The sequence below is a fragment of the Setaria viridis genome, chromosome 9 (assembly GCF_005286985.2).
Source record: "Setaria viridis chromosome 9, Setaria_viridis_v4.0, whole genome shotgun sequence".
Lineage (NCBI taxonomy): Eukaryota > Viridiplantae > Streptophyta > Magnoliopsida > Poales > Poaceae > Setaria > Setaria viridis.
This window is the reverse complement of record NC_048271.2, coordinates 6,669,231-6,687,739: the sequence shown is the minus strand read 5'-3', so window position 1 is coordinate 6,687,739 and position 18,509 is coordinate 6,669,231. Positions and strand designations below refer to the sequence as shown.

At 44.9% G+C, this 18,509-nt stretch overlaps 1 protein-coding gene across 2 annotated transcripts; it reads right to left on the bottom strand.

Annotated features, from left to right (window-relative positions):
• Nucleotides 1-11,910: 11,910 nt before the first annotated feature.
• LOC117835948 (COMPASS-like H3K4 histone methylase component WDR5A) lies at nt 11,911-16,216 on the bottom strand. Of its 2 annotated transcripts, XR_004635982.2 has the most exons (3): nt 15,460-16,216; nt 12,150-12,498; nt 11,911-12,049 (listed from the first exon to the last, which is right to left on the bottom strand). XR_004635982.2 is itself a non-coding variant. In XM_034715279.2 (2 exons), the coding sequence occupies exons 1-2, from the start codon at nt 16,120-16,122 to the stop codon at nt 12,202-12,204; spliced, it is 960 nt and encodes a 319-aa protein (XP_034571170.1). In that variant the 5' UTR covers nt 16,123-16,216; the 3' UTR covers nt 11,911-12,201. The 2 variants fall into 2 exon arrangements, 1 of the variants encoding a protein (XP_034571170.1); XM_034715279.2 differs by having other exon boundaries at nt 11,911-12,498.
• Nucleotides 16,217-18,509: the final 2,293 nt, after the last annotated feature.

Here is an 18,509-nt window from a genome sequence, read left to right as displayed (position 1 = left end):
TTTATCTAATGCACATGTGCATTTACATGCTTACATTGTAATTTGAAACTCAAATCAGATTGAAGCCAGGTAACAATAATTCGGTGCTGCCTACAAGCCAGAGCCACTTGAAAACTGCTGGAGACTCTACTTGTCGATCAGATGGGTTCTTCTTACCTGTGACACAGCTGAGCAGCAATATAATGCCACTTCATCTTGATAAGAAACCCCATACCTCCAACTTTAGGCTCCATATGTGCATGAAGGATACCCATGCTTCCCTGCATCTATGACCCATATCTGAATGCGTGACCTGCAGAGATCCAACCAACTCGCTTCATTCAACTGCCCCAAGATGAAATTGAAGAAGGGTACAAGATCGAGACCATATTATATTCACATTATTGCATGTGAGCGCGTCACTGCCCTCATCATCAGCTCGCTTTTGAGGTTATCCTCATCACCTTAGCTTCCTGCATGGTTTGGGCTATGGTACTGCCTTGTTTGTTGCTGCTCCTTTCAAGGCACATCATGCGCATGCAACGATGTGAATTGCATTGGGAAATTCGGGATCCGGTAATAAACAAACCGCCCAGATCATCGCCTGGCAGTAGCCTCCTATGCAAGCTGCTGGTTGGCCCTTGGCCACTCCAAAGACCAAAATAGTTGGGATTTGCCACCTTGTTTATTTTCTTAAAACTAAAAAAATTATGAAATGACCCATGTACCCCCTCACTGCCACTACGATCGAGGTCGAGGCAGACCACACTCTAGAGGGCTCGAACCCGATCGAGTGGACCACGGCATACCGATAGATGAAAAAGGCAAGTGGTGTGGTGTCTGATCGATGGCGTCCTCGCCGTGGACCTTGTCAGTGATGTGCTGGGCGACGTTCTGAGCGTGGTACCCCAGATCCGGATCAGTCATTGTTGTCCATGCTTCAATCGAGCTAGCAGTTATACTGTTCGTCGATCACCCATGTTGTCATGATGGGAGGGCATACAGGCACAAGGGTACACTTATGACTTGAACTGGTTGGACACACTTGTTGATCAGTTTCAGCAAGCCAAATTGGTCTAGAGAAACCAAGGGCATTCTAGTCATTTCACTAGCCAAACTTTTTCCCTAAAAGGGTGGAGGAACTGGCATGATTTGCTACATTTGCCAATATACTCACCCATGATGGGGAGCACATAGGCACAAGAGTACACTTATGACCTGAACTTGCTGGACACAACCAATCAGTTTCAGCAAGCCAAATTGTTCTATAGAGAAACCAAGAAGGGCATTCTAGTCATTTCATTAGCCAAATTTATTTTCCTAAAAAAGGGCAGAGGAACTGGCATGATTTGCTACGGGTGCCGTGTATTCTTTGCTTTGATGTGTTTTTTAAGTGAGAAATTAGTTCTCTTATGAGAGATAATTTGATATGTAAACTCGTAGAAAATTAGATACCTTTTGTATATAGACACAAAGAAAATGATGCGGTCCGGCCTTTTCTTTTCACTAGACCACAGCCATCCATTATGGGCATCCTAGGCAACCGGGGGCTCTTGTTGCATTGTGCACATGGTGAATCTCTTTCGGTCACGTTATGCGTATGCTTGCTGGCTGTTGCGCTGAGGAAGATTCATGGATGTTTCAAGGTCGAATCCACCAAAAGTAAGGGGGGCAGAAGGAAAAGTTGCCTGAATGGTCAAGTCAAAGAAGGGCTGGTGTGGGATGCAACGGGCGAAACTTTTGTTTATGTAAGAGTTCCATTCTTTGGCAGTTTTTTTTTTATAAATTTGGCTGTAGTTTAAGACCAGCTAGCAGCTCAAATTAAATTCGAGGAATCGTTGGGTTGGTGTCAAAAGAAATTCTAGCTAGTAGCTGACTAGTTGTGGTCTTGTGGATGCGAGAATAGGGGAGAATTCTAATTATATATGCCGTTCTTTTGTATGCTTTCATACTAACATGAACTTCAGTACGTGCATCAATAATCTAAAAAAATTTATGCAGAGTTGTTGTCTTCTTACATTCAGCGAAGGCCCATGCATGTTTCACCATCTTCAGTGCAGATCAAAATGTGGTCAACGAATAAGTGCACATCATATTTGCACGTTTCTCATCCACCGTATGCCCTCAGTTTTTAACACTGTTTTTTTTTCATCAGAAAAAAAAAGAGACTTCTTGTCATCTACCTCCAGCATCTACCCCCTTTGAACCAGTATTCTTTCGCGCCAATGATGAGGTGATGGCACGCACGGTACGGTCAAAAGTGCCGGTCATCTAGAAGGCTGGCTGGCTGGCTAAACGTACTAGCCTAGCCAATTAACCGGTAGATCCAGCAGCATATCCCTCCCGTTTTTCCTCTCCTGATGACTAGCAGTGTGTAGTGACTGTCCCTTTCCCAGTTCTGTCCCCTCCCCACTTTGTCATGACAAGTCCATAGCCAAGTTGAGTTATACCGGCCGGCCGGCCGGTCGGATACGTGATAGACTGTGATAGCGTGCCGAGGCTACTGAGAACAGAGCTAGCAGCTGTGATCTGCGGGTGAGATCGATGGATCCACTGGCCATTCCCCGGCTGGATCAGCCGACAGTGCCGAAAGCAGAGGGAACCGCGGCGGGGTACGACCGGGTCCGTGGCCACAGGCTCCGCCAGAATCCTGGAGGCACGCACGCATCGCACCAACCCGACGACGACGCGCCCCTCGCTCGTCTCCACCCTGAGATCGCGGGCGGGACGAGAAAAAATCGCGGGGGATGACGAAGGATCCCGCGTGCGCACGCGTCGCCCGCCCGCACGGCCGCGTCGGCTTGGTGGGCGGGGGCGTACGGCTGCGGCGGGGAGGGTGGCCGTGGCTTGACCAGCCAGCCGCGCTAGCGTGTGGGCTCGAGCGGTTGGGTGGCGCACGTTTTCCTTTGCGGCTGCGGGGAGAGGCCGGCAGGCACGGGTTCAGACGGCGGCGTGGGCGTGGCGTCGCGAGCCCTTCTCCCGGATTCTTGGGCGGGGCAGGGCTCTCGCCGCGTCACGTGTGCGCGCCAGGGGAGCTCGGCCGCACGCGGTCGCCATCCCCGCGGCTTTAGACCCGGTCGTACTGGGGCTCGATCAAAAGTGAGCTTTGCAGCACTGATTACTGAAACTTTACAGGGTGATCGCACCGGATTTTTGTGACTGCGAAGTTCGCGATCAGCTGCTTTCTCACTGCTGGGGTCTGTCAATTCCTAAGCCCACGATGGTGTACTAGGTCTTGAAATTTGGTTGATTGATCCAGAAGGTTTTAGTCGTGGGAGGGACGTTAAAGTTTTGCACCATAGGCCGTGCCGACATGAAACTTAGATTTTCTTTTTTTGCCACCGCAAAGTTTCTCGCTTTTGAAAATATACTACGGGAAAGTGACGTCTTTGAGATATGATCCTGCAAAACTTAATTGTATCATGAAAATTGTTGGTACTCTACAGCCTATAGGTTACATTTCTCGGATAATATTGCCCTACTTCTAGTTCTACACTACCTCTGTCTAACAACGTCAATCCCTCCTCAGAAAGGCGCAAGTGCACAGGTCTTGATGCTGCTTGAGACAGGAACGCTACAAGCCAAGGCTACACTTACATGGCATCTCATGTTTGCATGACCTCAGTTGGCTTCAAGGGCCACATTTTGATCCGAGAAAATGTATATATAGGACAATATTTGGGATTGGCCTTTACCATTGCTTTTTGAAAGCCAAATTTTATATTGGATTTTTTTTTGTTTGATTGGCTATGGATAAATTGGTTTTTAAGAATTGAAGCCTCATATCAATGCATTGCGTCAGTAGAGTACTTACTTGAGTGGGGCTGTCACTGAAGTTCATTGACTTCTGTGAAAGGGAAAGATGGAGATGTCTGTGTGTTGTCGGTTATCGCACTACAGTCATAGACTCATATATGGTGATTTGTTATGCCAAGTTGCTATTTTTGGTACAGAAATCGCAATCGAATCAAATCAGCAAATACGAGCTCCCCCAGTATCTCAATTCTTATTTTCTCCTCTCTTACCTATAATCTTGGTGGCTTCTTCGTCTGCCGTTGCATCATACCCAGCAGAAATAGTAGGCATCACTAGATGTATGGCGTGTTTGGAATCGCGGCTGGGTCAGCATACCCACGAGAAGCGGAAGAAATACTGCTCTGCTCCTTGCTCCTGCCTGTTGTCGGACTCTATTACTACCAAGTCCCTTTGGTCTTGTGGATTCCTTAGTCCTGACGCCTCCTAAGCCCATGCTGCCTAAAAGGGTGAGTGCTGGAAATGGTATGGAGCATCCACCACAATGCCAGTATTTGCGCACATCTTCTTATGACACACATGCAACGTCACATGACGACGACGAGCCCTAATATGAAACAAGGGCAGCAGCCAATAGAATTTTAAGGCTTCAAGCTGCAGTCCCAGGAATCCCGGTTCGCGAGTTCGTCGTCGTCTTCTCCCCAAAAAAATATAGATCGCTGCGGCTGCAGGGGGATCCGCTAGCTGTCTGGAGCCGTATCTCTAGCACCAACCAGCCTTGCACTGCACCGCACTGCCAACCGCCACTGGCAATCCTGAGGCTCCCCGGCTTAAAAATGGTTGGGAGATCGATGCGCTCACATGGCCGGGGATTTCTGGGAGAATTTTGGGTTGGGTGCACATGTGCGGGTGGAATTGTTAGCGCTCGGCACCCGTGGGGAAATTTGCATGGATGCAATGCAAGCAACCAGCCGTGCAAGTGCAAGCTAGCAGGGAGCAATCTTGTAAGGGACTAATTCTCTCATGACGCTTGACACATGCATGGCTGTTGTAGTGCAGTATAGATCACGCGTAGATGGCCATCGATCTAGCTGTTAGTAGGACAAGGGGCTCCCTTGGGGTCAAAGGAAGCAACAGCTAGCCGTGATTTGACTTGGAATCCCAGCTATTAATTTGTTATAATCTCTGTTATGGCATACTGGAAAATAGAAAAAAATGTGAGAATTCAAGATTGCTATGAAATACAAATCTAGTACTGCCACGTTATGTTTTCCTTTTCTTTCCTTGCGAAAGGATGCCCACTTTGTGCTTATTAAAATGGACTGGCTGGCCTAAAAAAAAATCACTCGACGAGCTGACCGGATTTTTTTTTTTAAAAAAAAGGTTGTCAGCCATGTCTGGCATCTCTTTTCTGGAAACAAATATTGTTTTTTCATCGTATACTGGCTAAGTCTTATTAAGTTTATTCATTTCGTGTTAAAAAAATGTGGACACATTGCTATTACTTTAAAAAATAAATCTTGCCTCTTGAAATATCTAGCTGCAGCTCAAAATATAATAGGTGAGGATTCTATCCATTAATATGTCATATTGTCATTAAGGGCTGACCGAAAGTTGGGATCATATGGTTCAAGCTAGGGCAGACAAAAGTAGATCCACAATGCAAAAGAAAGAATTATGCCCATTTAAAGGGATTTAATTAGTCCAATTTAAAATTCTAAAAGGGAACCCACGTATTGAAATACTATCTCTTAGATGGTTATGGATAGGCATCACTTTCACCTTATAATGCTTCAACATTTTTTTCTTCTTCTTTTGTTTCAATTGCAACATGGGAACATCCATCTTAGTATTCTTAATATAGAGAACTCAGATTCCATATCCTACGCAATTAGATATACCAAGGATGATTGAAGCCAATCCCGATGTCACTAACAGATTGTGCCTTTCTTACCTACAGAATCATGATTTGATTTACACGTATACCTTCTACAAAATGCATGGAACCAAACAAGAACTAAGATGGAGACGAGCTGAACCGGCCTTTTCTCCCCAGTTAAAATACAGGAATTACATTGTTTCATATATTTAGTTTCCGAGATAATTCTTCAACGATGTTTCTATAAATTAATTTCTACAATAATTGTGCATAATCTCTTGTGAACTCAAGCTAATTAAATTAAACTACCCATAAGCATCATTATAGATGAAAATTTGCGTTGAACACGGCACACTCTCGAAAAGGACAAACGACAACAAACTCCATGTCTCATCTGTGTAATAAGACCATGCGTGCATAGAGTAGCCACATATTGTCGCCTAGCAGGCTAGCACAAACAACAACTTTTTTTTTTGAAAATCCACAAACAACAACTGGCAATTGGAGTTCTAGTCAAATCTCTAAGATCCAATAATGGATGCTTGGGGGCCAATTAGCCAGTATTTCTGCCAGATATCCGCATTTAGACGCGTATAGACTTGTCCTCGACGTGATCAAGCTGTAGCCTTCGCCTGGATCGCTGAATAATTAGGTAATGCAATTAGGGATTAGAGTAGTTCAGGCAGCCAAGAAATAGGAGTTTGCAGCGTTAATCCTGCCCAGTTGTTAATTGACAGGATCATGTGCAGATCTTTTTGTTTAATCCGTATAGTAGTCCTTTAGTTGAGTACCTCTGACATGAGTTCACGGAAGATGCCATTATAATGCGGTCACGTACGACGATCCTACTGTGGCCAACGAAAATTGATAAACATTTTGCCACATCAGCAAGCTGTTGGCAAGTACAATATGCAACAGTAGCATTAATACTTCTCAAGTAGGTTAATGAGTGAATGCCCTTGATGGTTTCCTTTGATTAAGAAAACCAAACAGATTTGCCTCGTAAAGATTAAAAAGCACTGTGTGCCGACATGATTAGTAAAGTGCATCCTCACATGCTAATGCTCTGAAAAGTGGCATCAAGTGCGTTCTAATCCCCTTTCTCGATGCTAGCATGTGAGGTTCACTGTGAACCGTCCGATCAACACGAGGAGAAATGGCTCACCGTTCAATTTTGCGAACAGAATTAACGTCTGATTCAGCAAAAGTGAGCACCTTTTGATTTTGCATTATTGACCTGATGTTTTTTTCTGAACGTATTTGCATATCTTTTATTCAGGGATGCTTGCACTAGTTGAGTGTTGAGGTTTCTCTCTAAAAGATTTTAGGCTAAAGATTTTCCTGTTAACTATGTGTCATTGATATTTAAGAACATTTCGGAAGATGCTGGCTGAGAGGTTTTGGGGTCCATATTCCTCCTAATTATGTAGGCCCTTGATGTACAGAGATCGATAATTTCTTCCCTCATCCAAAGCAATTTAGGGGCATCTCCAAGCTAGATTCCTACATTTTCCGTTAGCTTTTCTTCCAAGTTGATCCATGATCGATGCTTTGGAGCTAGGAAAGCTCATGACACCCATGCTGGCTACTAGGGATGTGACAAGGAAGAGGCGTCCATAAGGTGAGGTGACAAAGGCATACATGAGGCATCTCTAAACATGTGCTCTGCTCTCAAACCTAAAGCATCATTTACACTGCACGTAACATGTCATTTACTCTAAACGCAGCCAGATATACTAATCTAAGCAGCATAATTGTACTTGCTTTTGTATACCTCCAATGGCAACATGCACCACTTTCAACTGGCCCACTTGCCACTAAAGAATGCAAAGGTTACAAGAGGCATTACTGCATTAGATACAATTTAATCTCCGGGACAACCCAAGATTGGCTTGTTTAAGCTGCATCATCAGAGCTCTTGATTAAGATTCCCCCTCCGAGTACAAGAGATTACAGGAGATCTTGGAGATCTCCAAGCGCTGATTAACAACTGAACCATTTTCTAAGCTCACCCGTGGATGCCAGATTTTCTTAAGTGTAAATTGCATACAGCTGGTGAGCTGGAGCATCATTTGTTGGAGTGTCAGCAACGTTTCGAGATCTGCCGTTCTACAGTCAAATCCTCACATACAGCAACTATTCCAATTTAATAATACGAAAAAGGCAAAATCTATTCATCAGATAACATAAATCTATAGTCGAAGCCGTATTCAACTGGGGAAAAAAGATAAGCGCATTGGCGATATTGATGCTTGTGTGTCAGGCCAACTGGATTTCTTGCCAATTCCGCTTGGCAAGCAGGCTTGTCAGGTCGTTTTGTTTAGTAGCGCAATTTGGCTGCGTGGTTTAACCAAGTTGCAGCGCTTTGTTGCCATGTTTGCCCTAGTTGACAGTTAACACCACATGAACACCTCATTACGAGGGGATTTCTAGGTTTAAGTGTGATCTGGGGTTGGCAAAGCAAGTGGGGGAGCATGGCAACAGAGCTAGTGCAGGTGTGCAGGGTTGATCAAGTTGGCAAGTTGGCCCTCATGCTTGGTGCTCGGTGAAACATTGATCCATGTGCCAAAAGAGAATCAGGTGACGAGGCCAAAAGTGGCCATGCATTAGCATTACTGACCACCCTGGAATCTATAACAAAGACCTGATCGAGCAATTAACAAGTTGTTCTGCAGGTGAGACTACTTGTTAGAGGGCATCAGAAGTCTGTTTCTTTAACTGCAACTTGAACGAGATTTACTGTTAGAGGAGAAAGGAGAGGACGACGACCACGATCTAGTGTATCTGCTTAGGATGGTGCACACCCGGATGCTTTAGGATTCAGCAAAATGCTGGCGATCCATGCAGCAGAATCTGCATCACTGATCTGTTACAAGATACTAATGCAGATTTCAATGTGATCTTTTTCTGACAAGAACAAGGAGCAGAAGATTTTGTGGCAAATAGGATCTCTTCTTCCAAGCATCTTGGAGTCTATAATGCATATGATCATTCTGTATTTTTTTTCTTAGACTTCACATTGTGGTGTGCTGGATACTCTTCATATATGTAAAAAAAAACATTGGTGCATGATACCGAGGGAGCTGTTGGAGAAATGCTAGATATTACAATGTACTGATTCAGGTTGCTGTGCCAAATTGGATATTTTCCATATGCAGTTACGAATTTATAACGTTTAATATTTTGTGCCTTTCTCAAGGCTTAACATGTTCAGCAGGGGACAATATATTGGAGAATCCCTTTTGCAGTGATATTGGAGTTACAAATCTGTGTGTTGGCACTGAAGATACATTTTGGTGAGAGGGAAAGCAAAATGGCTACACTACACCTAGCCACCTACTTGCGATGCATGGACACAGAGGCCGCTGGCGTATGCATTGGCTTACTCTCTGGCGGATCAGATCAACTCCTCTGAATTCTGAGTATTCAGGACCCTGCAAGCTGACGCAAAGTGGCGGCGAACCAAGAGGCGGCGGCAGACCAGGACGATAGCTAGAAAATGGCTGCGGTTGCTTCTGATCTCTAGCGTTAACGCCTCGGTCTATCGCCTCATAAAAAAAAAACAATCATAGCGCTCCTGAGTCCTGATGCTGTAACAGCACAGTGGCCAGCCAGCCAGTGGCGACACAGTTGCATTGCAGGGTTGTTGGATGCCTGATTTCCAGAGCGTCAGCACATCTGGAGCCCAGAGGTCGCTGTTTGCTAACAGTAGGTTAACCTGAATCGCTGTGCAGATCCCAGAAATGAGAAAGGACAGCGAGTGGAGCACAGTTGATGAACTGTCACAACTCATAAGCCCAACGTCAGTTGCTCTGAGCAACCACACATGGCTCTGTTCATGGCTTTATACTTCTTCAGAGGTTAATGGCATATCTCTTGGATATACTATGTCCATAAAAGAAGGAACCCAAGTTGCAGGATCCAGATCAAATACAAGCAACTTGCACTGTCATCTAGAACGAGCCCATCCGACCCCCAAAATTTATATTTTGGATTTGTTATTGAATACTTGTAGAGGATTCGGTAGTGAGTATACTTGGTCTCGAAACCAAAGCTATTAGTATATCCTTCTCGGCCTTATGACGTAACTTCATATCCCTCAGAGATTTTTCATATACATAACCATCAAAGATGTGGCTGACCAAAACATTATCGCTAAGCGCAAATAGCAATCCATCTACATTAGACACATTTTGTTTACAAAATCTCTGCTAGGTTCGAGGTTTATCTGATAAATACAATTTTTTTTTGGGAAAAGTTCGAGGAGTGTGAAACCATTTTGGATTCTCTATCGAAGACTTATTGAGGATTTGGTGTGAAAACTATGCCAGTGTGTTTTTCTCTGCCGTATGACGCAACTACCACTCCAAATATTTCTGAGATACAAGACTTTCCCGAGATGTGATGGAAGAAACATTATCACAGAGCACAAAACGCCGATCCATCAGCGTGAGCACGCAAAAGAAGCGTAGCATACGATTTTGTATGCGCACGAGCTCAATTCATTATGTCACATGGCAATAGAATAGCCGCTGGGTGGCATCACCCTAAGTAACACCAGGTTGGCTTCGATTAAGTAATTATTTCTGTTTTTTGTGTAACACATGCAGGTTAGCTAAGTAATGCCAATCAAGGTTGCTTGCGAGGATGAAAAGGCACGCGCTCAAAACTTGGAAGCAATGAGAGCCACCAAGAAGCATCAGGACAAAACCCAAGAATACCTTGACGCACATCTTGTTGGATTCAACTCACCTACACGGCTACACCAGGCGCGTCCAGCTCGAGAAAAAATGGCAGGTCTTTCCTGTGAAATGGACAATGATCCACAGCAGAACAAGCAGAAGAATCCATAACAAGTAAGGTAGAGAAAATGTGATGAAAAGGCCAGATATGATTAGCAAGGCTTGGCAAAAGAAAGTTGGTTTGGAAAGAGAGGATAAAGTAGGCAATCAATGTCAAATAAACAATGTTGTGGATGTAATTGGTCCATTAACGCCGCACAGCACCACTGCTCTCGTGATTAAGAATCTGATATATGCTACTCATAGTATGCCCCAGCAATCTATTACAGCAGCTGTCATAAGCTCATAGTAGCTCCCGTGAACCTTCATGAACCGAACACATGAGGTAATGCACAACTATTGCTTACCACATAGCATAACCGCAGTGGGGTCACATGTGAGAAATATGGACACCAGAGCTCCGAAAGTATTGGGGACAAGAGGGAAGTCATAAAAAACATCGCAAGTTTTGCAACTCTATCACTCTATCAGGTGGAGTGTAGTGTTGCAGTGGTACTATGGTGATGGGTCCTACATGGCGGCGGCCTTCTCAGTGCGGTGCGGCCTGTTCCTCTTGGTTACCTATCGATGCTGGGTCACGTCTATAAGTTTCGGTGACTACATGTGGACGCCATGGTAAGGTTTCGGTTCTGCCACTATTGTTGAGTGGAGTGGTACAGCCGCGTGACCGTAAGTTGTCCACAGGTTTAGATAACGGGCTCAGCCATCTCTTAGAATCATGGGCCTCACCGTACACCACCTGTAATACATTCAGAGCCCAACTTACGCAGAGGCCAATTCAGCGTACGTGGTATGCAAAGACCGAAAGACGCTTCTTAACGAACCAGAATCTCGGAATAGCTGCAACATCTCCGTGAGGAACGTCAGATGCTACACAATCAAAATTAGCCTTGTTGTTAGGTATCCATAATTCATACCCAAATTTACACCCACTTCAAATGGGTAGAGTATGGATAGAAAATTAATTATTCATTAGAAATAGGGAGGAGAGGGTATGGAGAGGGTACAATTTATCCGTTGGATATACATAGTATCTGGTACAAAATTAATTATCCATTGGATATGGATAAGAACAGGGAAGGTGAGGATTGAATAATATATATTTAGATTTAGATATGAAAAAAAATAGGTTTGTACATACCCTCCCCAGTGGCAGTCTAGGAAAAATAGCTGCAACACCTGAAAATGAAATGTTCAAACTATACCAATACTACACCAACAAAACACGTTCTGTGCAAGCGTAATTCAACACTTAAATCTCATTCCAAGCAAATCTACTTCAGCTAATACCGAAGTTTCTACAAGTTGGGTTCACTTATTTGAACAAAGTCAATGAAGTTTCCCAATTTGGCTGACTTCTAAGAGAAAAAAACAATGGAACTGACACTGCAAGCTATTGTACTAACATGGGTACAGGAGAAAGGATGTATTGTGTACAGCATAAACTACCTATAGTCCCCCAGGTACATTCCAAAAGACAGTGGCAATATAGCGAGATAACAAAGAGCTCCTCACCCAAAGATCAGTAACCCGAGAAGACAAAAACAAGGTCAAAGCATTGTTCGGTTCAGTTTTTCATACATCATCCCAGGAACAGATCTACAGAACAATTCAGTTTACTTGAATCGCCGCGCTGCTGAGCAGACAACACAAACACTCAGTTACACATCCCAGCAGAATTACATTCTCCACTGCAGCAATCATTAGTTGCTTGGGAAGCTAAATAGCTTACTTACCATTAGTCAGGACCACATGACAATCGAACCAGATAAGCATATATCAGGCAGCTCATTGATCCTCCTTTTGGACCCAGACTTTCACTGTCTTGTCATTGTCGAGTGCTCCTGACGCGATCATGTTTTCCCTGGGGTGGCACGAAACTGCAATGACAGTATCAGTATGGCCTTCCAGTTTTTGCACTATTTTTCTTGACTGCAGGTCCCAAAGGTAGACACATTTGTCCTCCGAGCCACTGACAATGTACTTGCCATTCGTGATTGAAAATGCCGCTGGAATGCAGTACTTTGTGTTAACATGGCCAGTGTATGTCTTCAGAAACTTTCCAGCTGAGAAATTCCAGAGCCTCTGCATAAAATAAACAATGCATGAGCAGATGTCTTCTCATAAGCTGTTGTTGATTCTTTGAAGTAGAATGCTGTACACTTGTGGAAATAAAATTGGTAGATGTTCATTTTAACAGATGGTTGCATATAGCGTTGGGTGCATTCACACCTATGAGCATACCTACAGTACATAAGATATAATCATTTGGAAGCAAAAAGCCTATTAAAAGATGAGTCAATGGATTGAAAATGAGCTGAAGTAACATCAAAAATATCAAATATGATTCTAAATGCACATGGAATAGTCTAAAAGATAAACAGTGCAGAATAGACACCTAGTGCCTGGGGCAAAAGATAATAGCATGGACTGTAAATTTCAGCAATTCTCCAAGTAAATTGAGCAAATAAAACAGAAATAGTTGGTCCCTGAGAATGGTGACATGAGTCAAGGTCTTCACTGCATAATGTCATTCATAAATGGCATCTGGATGTAGTGTCTTACAAAAATGTTAAGAGGTGACAATTTTAATTCCTTGTTTTCCATCCATTTTGGCACCTAACTCCTAACCCTAGATGTCACTGCAGACTGCCATGTGTGAATCGCTGTGGGCATCTATAACCCCGATATAGAGAAACCAGTGGCAACTCCATGGCGCTCTATGCCTAGTTGGTCCATGCGCTACTTCTAATGGCGGAAGTAAGATCCCTTGCTTTTGTGGCCTCTTAAAAAAAAGTACTATGATCAAGCCTATGGTTAATATGCTTCAAGCAAGGTAGATATATGTTTAATTGCTGCATTTAACATCAGCATCTTTGGCTTCATGCATGATCATTAAGGGGAAGGCAAAGCGAGGCAACCCACCCCCTTCCTATACCACCTAAGCACCTAAGACGCAAGACAAAGCAACACCGTACACACATGTATAAGATAAACAAGGGACGGTAGGAATATACATGGACCATTACCACTACCAGGCACATCCCACTAGCCACTAAAGCCCAGTCCCAATCCTAAAATCCCATAAGCACCTCCCACCCCTCCCTCCCTCCCTAGCAACAGTCAACTCATGTGCCCTCCAGATGCTCCCATCCATAGCAGCAATCCTGTGCAGCACTCCATTCCGCCTCCCCAAGTTGTTGGACAGGAATGGAAGACACAGGAATCAGGCTGTACAGGAGTGGGCAAGGTCAGAACTAAATAGGAAGAGTGAAAAACTGTGGTATCGAGCCAGAGAAGGGTATGTGTCAGTGGTATTGAGTCTGAGAAGGGTGGGGCGACGTCAGGATCAAGCCAGAGCAGGTATGTGCCCCAAGTGGAGGGCGACGCGTTGCCCTGAGGCAACCTAGGTACACCTTACCACCTAGTGAACACCTCAAAAACAACTTCATACATGACCAATTCATGCTCTGGACTAATGGAAATATGGGATTAAAATACACTAACATTTTAAGAATGCATAAGCATATATAGTAAGAATCAGTTTCTGGAATAACATAATTTGATTACCTAAATCATGCCAATCATGTGCAAAACATTAAGCAACTGTCGCTAATTCTAAAAGACAAAAGTCACTGCCTCACTGGACCATGCGCAAAACATACCAAATTCAGTCGCATCATTTTTGTGATTGCAAAAATCAAAATTGCATGCTGTTGTGGACCTAAAGCCCAGCCCAGGCTGCAGCTTAACTCAAGGGAACCCACCATTGTCCAATGTCCACGCCTCAGCTGGCCCCAATAACTTGGTCAGCACGTTATCTTTTATTAAGAAAGAATCTAAAAGGTCCAATATATTAAGATTGCTTGGAGATCTATTATCTCCATACAATGAGAGGAGACGTAAGAATTAAAATTCCGTGCCACCCCCCAGTCCCCACTGCCCCCAGCCCGCCAAATATCGGGGCTTTTGCCCTAGCTGCCAGTGGACTCATCCTCCTCCTTCTCCCCAATAACCAGGTCGATAACCACACTCAACCAAAATAAATAAAATATTGATTGATTGCCCAATGTTGCCACCTTGTTAATGTGAAACAACCAAGGTTCTATCAAAATACAGCATGCGCTTCAGTAAAGAACTTCTACTAATGTAACAAATAGGTCATGACAGCAAAATGAACTTCAGCATTACAGAACAGAACAGCTGATATTTTCCAGGTAGCCAAGTGTAGACAAACACACACAAAAAAAGTAAAGGTAATTCCATCCATGATCTCAGGATGGCGCAAGATGGTACACAGACACAAGCACGGAGTTTCAAACTATTAGGAGCCACGATATGCAGATCGTGTACATGTACAGTACTGCAGAATCTCACTTTAGTAGATTACTGCAAGCATAGAGTGGCTGTAAGATACTAATATGGGTGTCTGCTAACTCCTGCCACAATAATGACTTTGTCGGAATCAATAACCATATATCGAAATTTTCTGTCTAAATAGAATCATGGGGTTGCCTCAGGGATCAATGAAGCAGCATACCCTCCAACGACACCCAAATAAGGTTGGACTGCCTCAGAGGCACCCCCGGAGGCTCCCGAAGTAGCGAACACACTCCCATGCTATATGTAACATAACAGGACAATATATAAACAGAACAGAACTTTATCCTCATGGAAGCAAGATATGGTTAAAATTATCTGGGGAGCAAGCCTTACTATGATAGCAAACAGAAAGCTTATGACAATATCATCCTGACCCAGGCAAGTCAGCACCGACAGGGGCACTCTACATAACTAGCCACCAATGATCCTTTAGAACATGCCACACGAACTGTACTAAACCTCCCCTCTTATGGTTTATTGCTATGACAACCACTGATGCTCAAGTTTTACAATCTTGCTGTGCGTTGGAGAATCATATAGCCCCATCATAACAACAAAGTACCAATTTCAGTTTTCCACATATGCAGCAAGCTGGAACTGGAACAGCAAGGCAACTGAAAAATGGAAACATTTAGAAGGAGCAATCAACTTCAAACAACTCACCAAGGTGCTATCCAGTGTTGCAGCGAGGACGAACTTGCCGTTGGGCGAGAACTTGGCAAAGGACACCGGTGGGCTCTCGTCGTCGATGAGGGTTTTGACGCAGTGGCCAGTAGCCGAGTCCCAGACGCGGCAGAGCCCGTCGTAGCTCCCCGACACGATCATGGCGCCATCGCGATCGAAGTCCACGGCGGTGACGGGCTCGGAGTGGGCCGGCAGCACGCGGAGGCACTTCCCGGACCTGACCTCCCACACGCGCACCGTCTCGTCGAAGGACCCCGAGGCGAGGACGTTGCCGTGGGGGCTGAAGGAGACGCAGAAGGCGTAGTTGGTGTGGCCCGTGAGCGTCTTGACGAGGCGGGCCCCGCCGCCGGCGGCGAGGTCCCAGATGCGGACGGTGCGGTCGTCGGAGGCGGAGGCGAGGAGGCGGCCGTCGGGGGAGAAGGAGAGGTCGGAGACGCCCTCGCCGTGGCCCGCTAGCTCCGCGACGGGGGTGAGATCGGATGAGGACCAGACGCGGAGGAGCTTGTCGGCGGAGGCGGAGGCGAGGAGGCGGCCGTCGGGGGAGAACTTGACGGTGGAGACGGCGCGGCGGTGACCCGAAAGAGTGGAGCGGAGGACGTAGCCTGGGGATGGCGAGGCATCGTCGGCCGCCGGCGCCGCCATTGCCGCCGATCGAAAGGGTTTGGGACTTTGGGGGTTTTGAGGGAGCTTTCTCCACGAGACGGTGGTGCGGCTCGGTGGACCGATGGCCTGAATGATTTCCGTTTCGGAGTTTTAACGGAGGCGTCGTGGCGTCTGGGGGAGGCAATGGGCTTTGAATATTTCGGGCCCATCAGGTTTGTGGGCAATTCGACATGGCCTGGGCTATTAATTGGATTAGGAGAGGGCTGAATTTCGAATTTGGATTTGGATCTCGTAAGAAGAAATGGAGAATAGCTCAACTTCATGCCAATTGAAATGTAGTTTTTTCGAGAATTGGAAATTTGGAACACAAAGCTTCGATAAGGTATTCCTAGAAATGAAAGCTGTTATGGTACACTTTGTATCTGCACTACCTATATGGCATGGTTATTTTATTTGACCACTAATAAATAAAACAATTTAAATCGGAAAAGGGGTAGATAAGCATGGTGTGGTAGCATTTTTTGCAAAAAAAACAAAAGGGGACAGAGAAAAATAGCAGGCTGATGAAAACACAATTGACACAGCCGTGTAGCGGAGCCCCACCACCAATTTCGACGAGTATACATGTATGCACGTCATTTGCTGGAGGATTGAATTGGGAGGGCGTGTGTAGAAGCTGTCGAGGACTTTTAGAGTTTGGACTGGATTTATAGACATACAAATTCATAACTTTTAAGTTTTAACTCAAGATCCATCCATGTACCAGCTAGGGAAAAAGTTGGAGCAACTTAGACCATATTTGTTTGAACTTCTAGACACTTTTGGATCATTAACTTTTGAGATCTCCTAAAGGTGAACGCCCCTAAAAGCTAAAAGTTGGCTTTTGCACATCCAAAAAACTAGCAGTACAAAAGTGCTCAAAAACTCAAACAAGCGGGCCCATCTTGCCTAAGCATTGCATAAGCCTTCCTACCTTGGGCAGAATTGGTGGTTCATCGTAAGTTCGCAACCAAGTGGCTACATGCTTATCTTGTATCCACTTAGGGGTATCCGTCATATTTTTTATCAACGTGGAAGAGAGTAAAGATAAGGAGAGAAAGAAGAGATAATTCTTAACGGACGGACAAATAATATAATGTGAATTGAGGATAAACCTACAAGTGGCCGATAAAGAAACATAAAAGTTGAGTTTGATGCAATAAAAAAAATGGTTTGACGAGGCTTAGAGCTAGCAAGAAGTTAGACTACAATGAATCACTCTATAAGTGTCATGGACATGCTTAAGCTAGCAAGTTGACTTTAATATTGAATTATTGATTTGCTATTATTTTTCTTGCTACGACTTAAGGTGCTCTTCAAGGTAGCGAAGATAAAAAAAAGGAAGTAGGAGGAAGACCTAATGGTGGCTAGCTTCCCATGTGGCGTATGGCCTCAGACAGGCTAATCATGTGAAAATCCGGATGGTGCATCCATCGAAAAAAATGCGACCGGAGGGGAAGATGCCCCCTATCGTTTTTCATTAAGAGGAAGCGACTTTGGCTCCCGGTTGCGAAAAAACCCCCTAAACCCTGGCAGTGTCAGCGAGGGGGATTTTTACGATGCAGCACCCAAGGTTCAAGTCTTGGGTGGGTGGCACCTCTACTTAGATGTCCTACCACTGAGCTACAAGCTCATCTGCGAAGGTGCATCCATCGAGATCATATTTTTCTAACATTGTGTTGGATTAATGTTAACACTCCTCTTTAAACGTCTCCAATTGTTTGAGCTACTACTAGCTCTGACCAGGACTAAAGTTAGCTTCTCCATTGAGCTACTACTAGCTCTATAACTATCTCTTATTGCTATTAGTGCTTGCATATGTATGAGAACATGGTGATAGTTGACATGCATGGCCCCTTTTCAGACAATAGTGGAAGGGGAACTTGAGGACCGACGATGAGAATTTGTTGATTTCACTAAAAATTGGTCACTTATTCTTCTTTCTTCCTATTTCGAGATGGAAAAAATATTCCACTAACCACAGACTCCAGTGAGAGACATCACTGGAAGCCAGGACATACTCCTAGACAAAAAGTTTGCAGAAAATATGGCCCAACGAGCAAAGAGCGGCCCGTAGATCCACTGCGTCGGCCCATCGGCCCAATCGAACCGGCCACATGCGGGCAGACGAGACGAACACGCTCGCAGAAGGGAGATCCGCAGAAGATCCGAGCAACAGCCCAGCGCAACGGCAGCCGATACTGTTCTCCCGCTTCCCCATTTCAAAATTCGAAAATATCAGCGCGACAACAGACGAGGCGGAACTACCCGGCCAAATCGGCCGCCGCGCCGCGCGTCCCACCTCACTCACCTAAAATTGGGTCCCACCTCACGTATGGCCCATTGGCAAGTGAGACGTCGCCTCTGATGCGGTTTTCCGCCGCGCA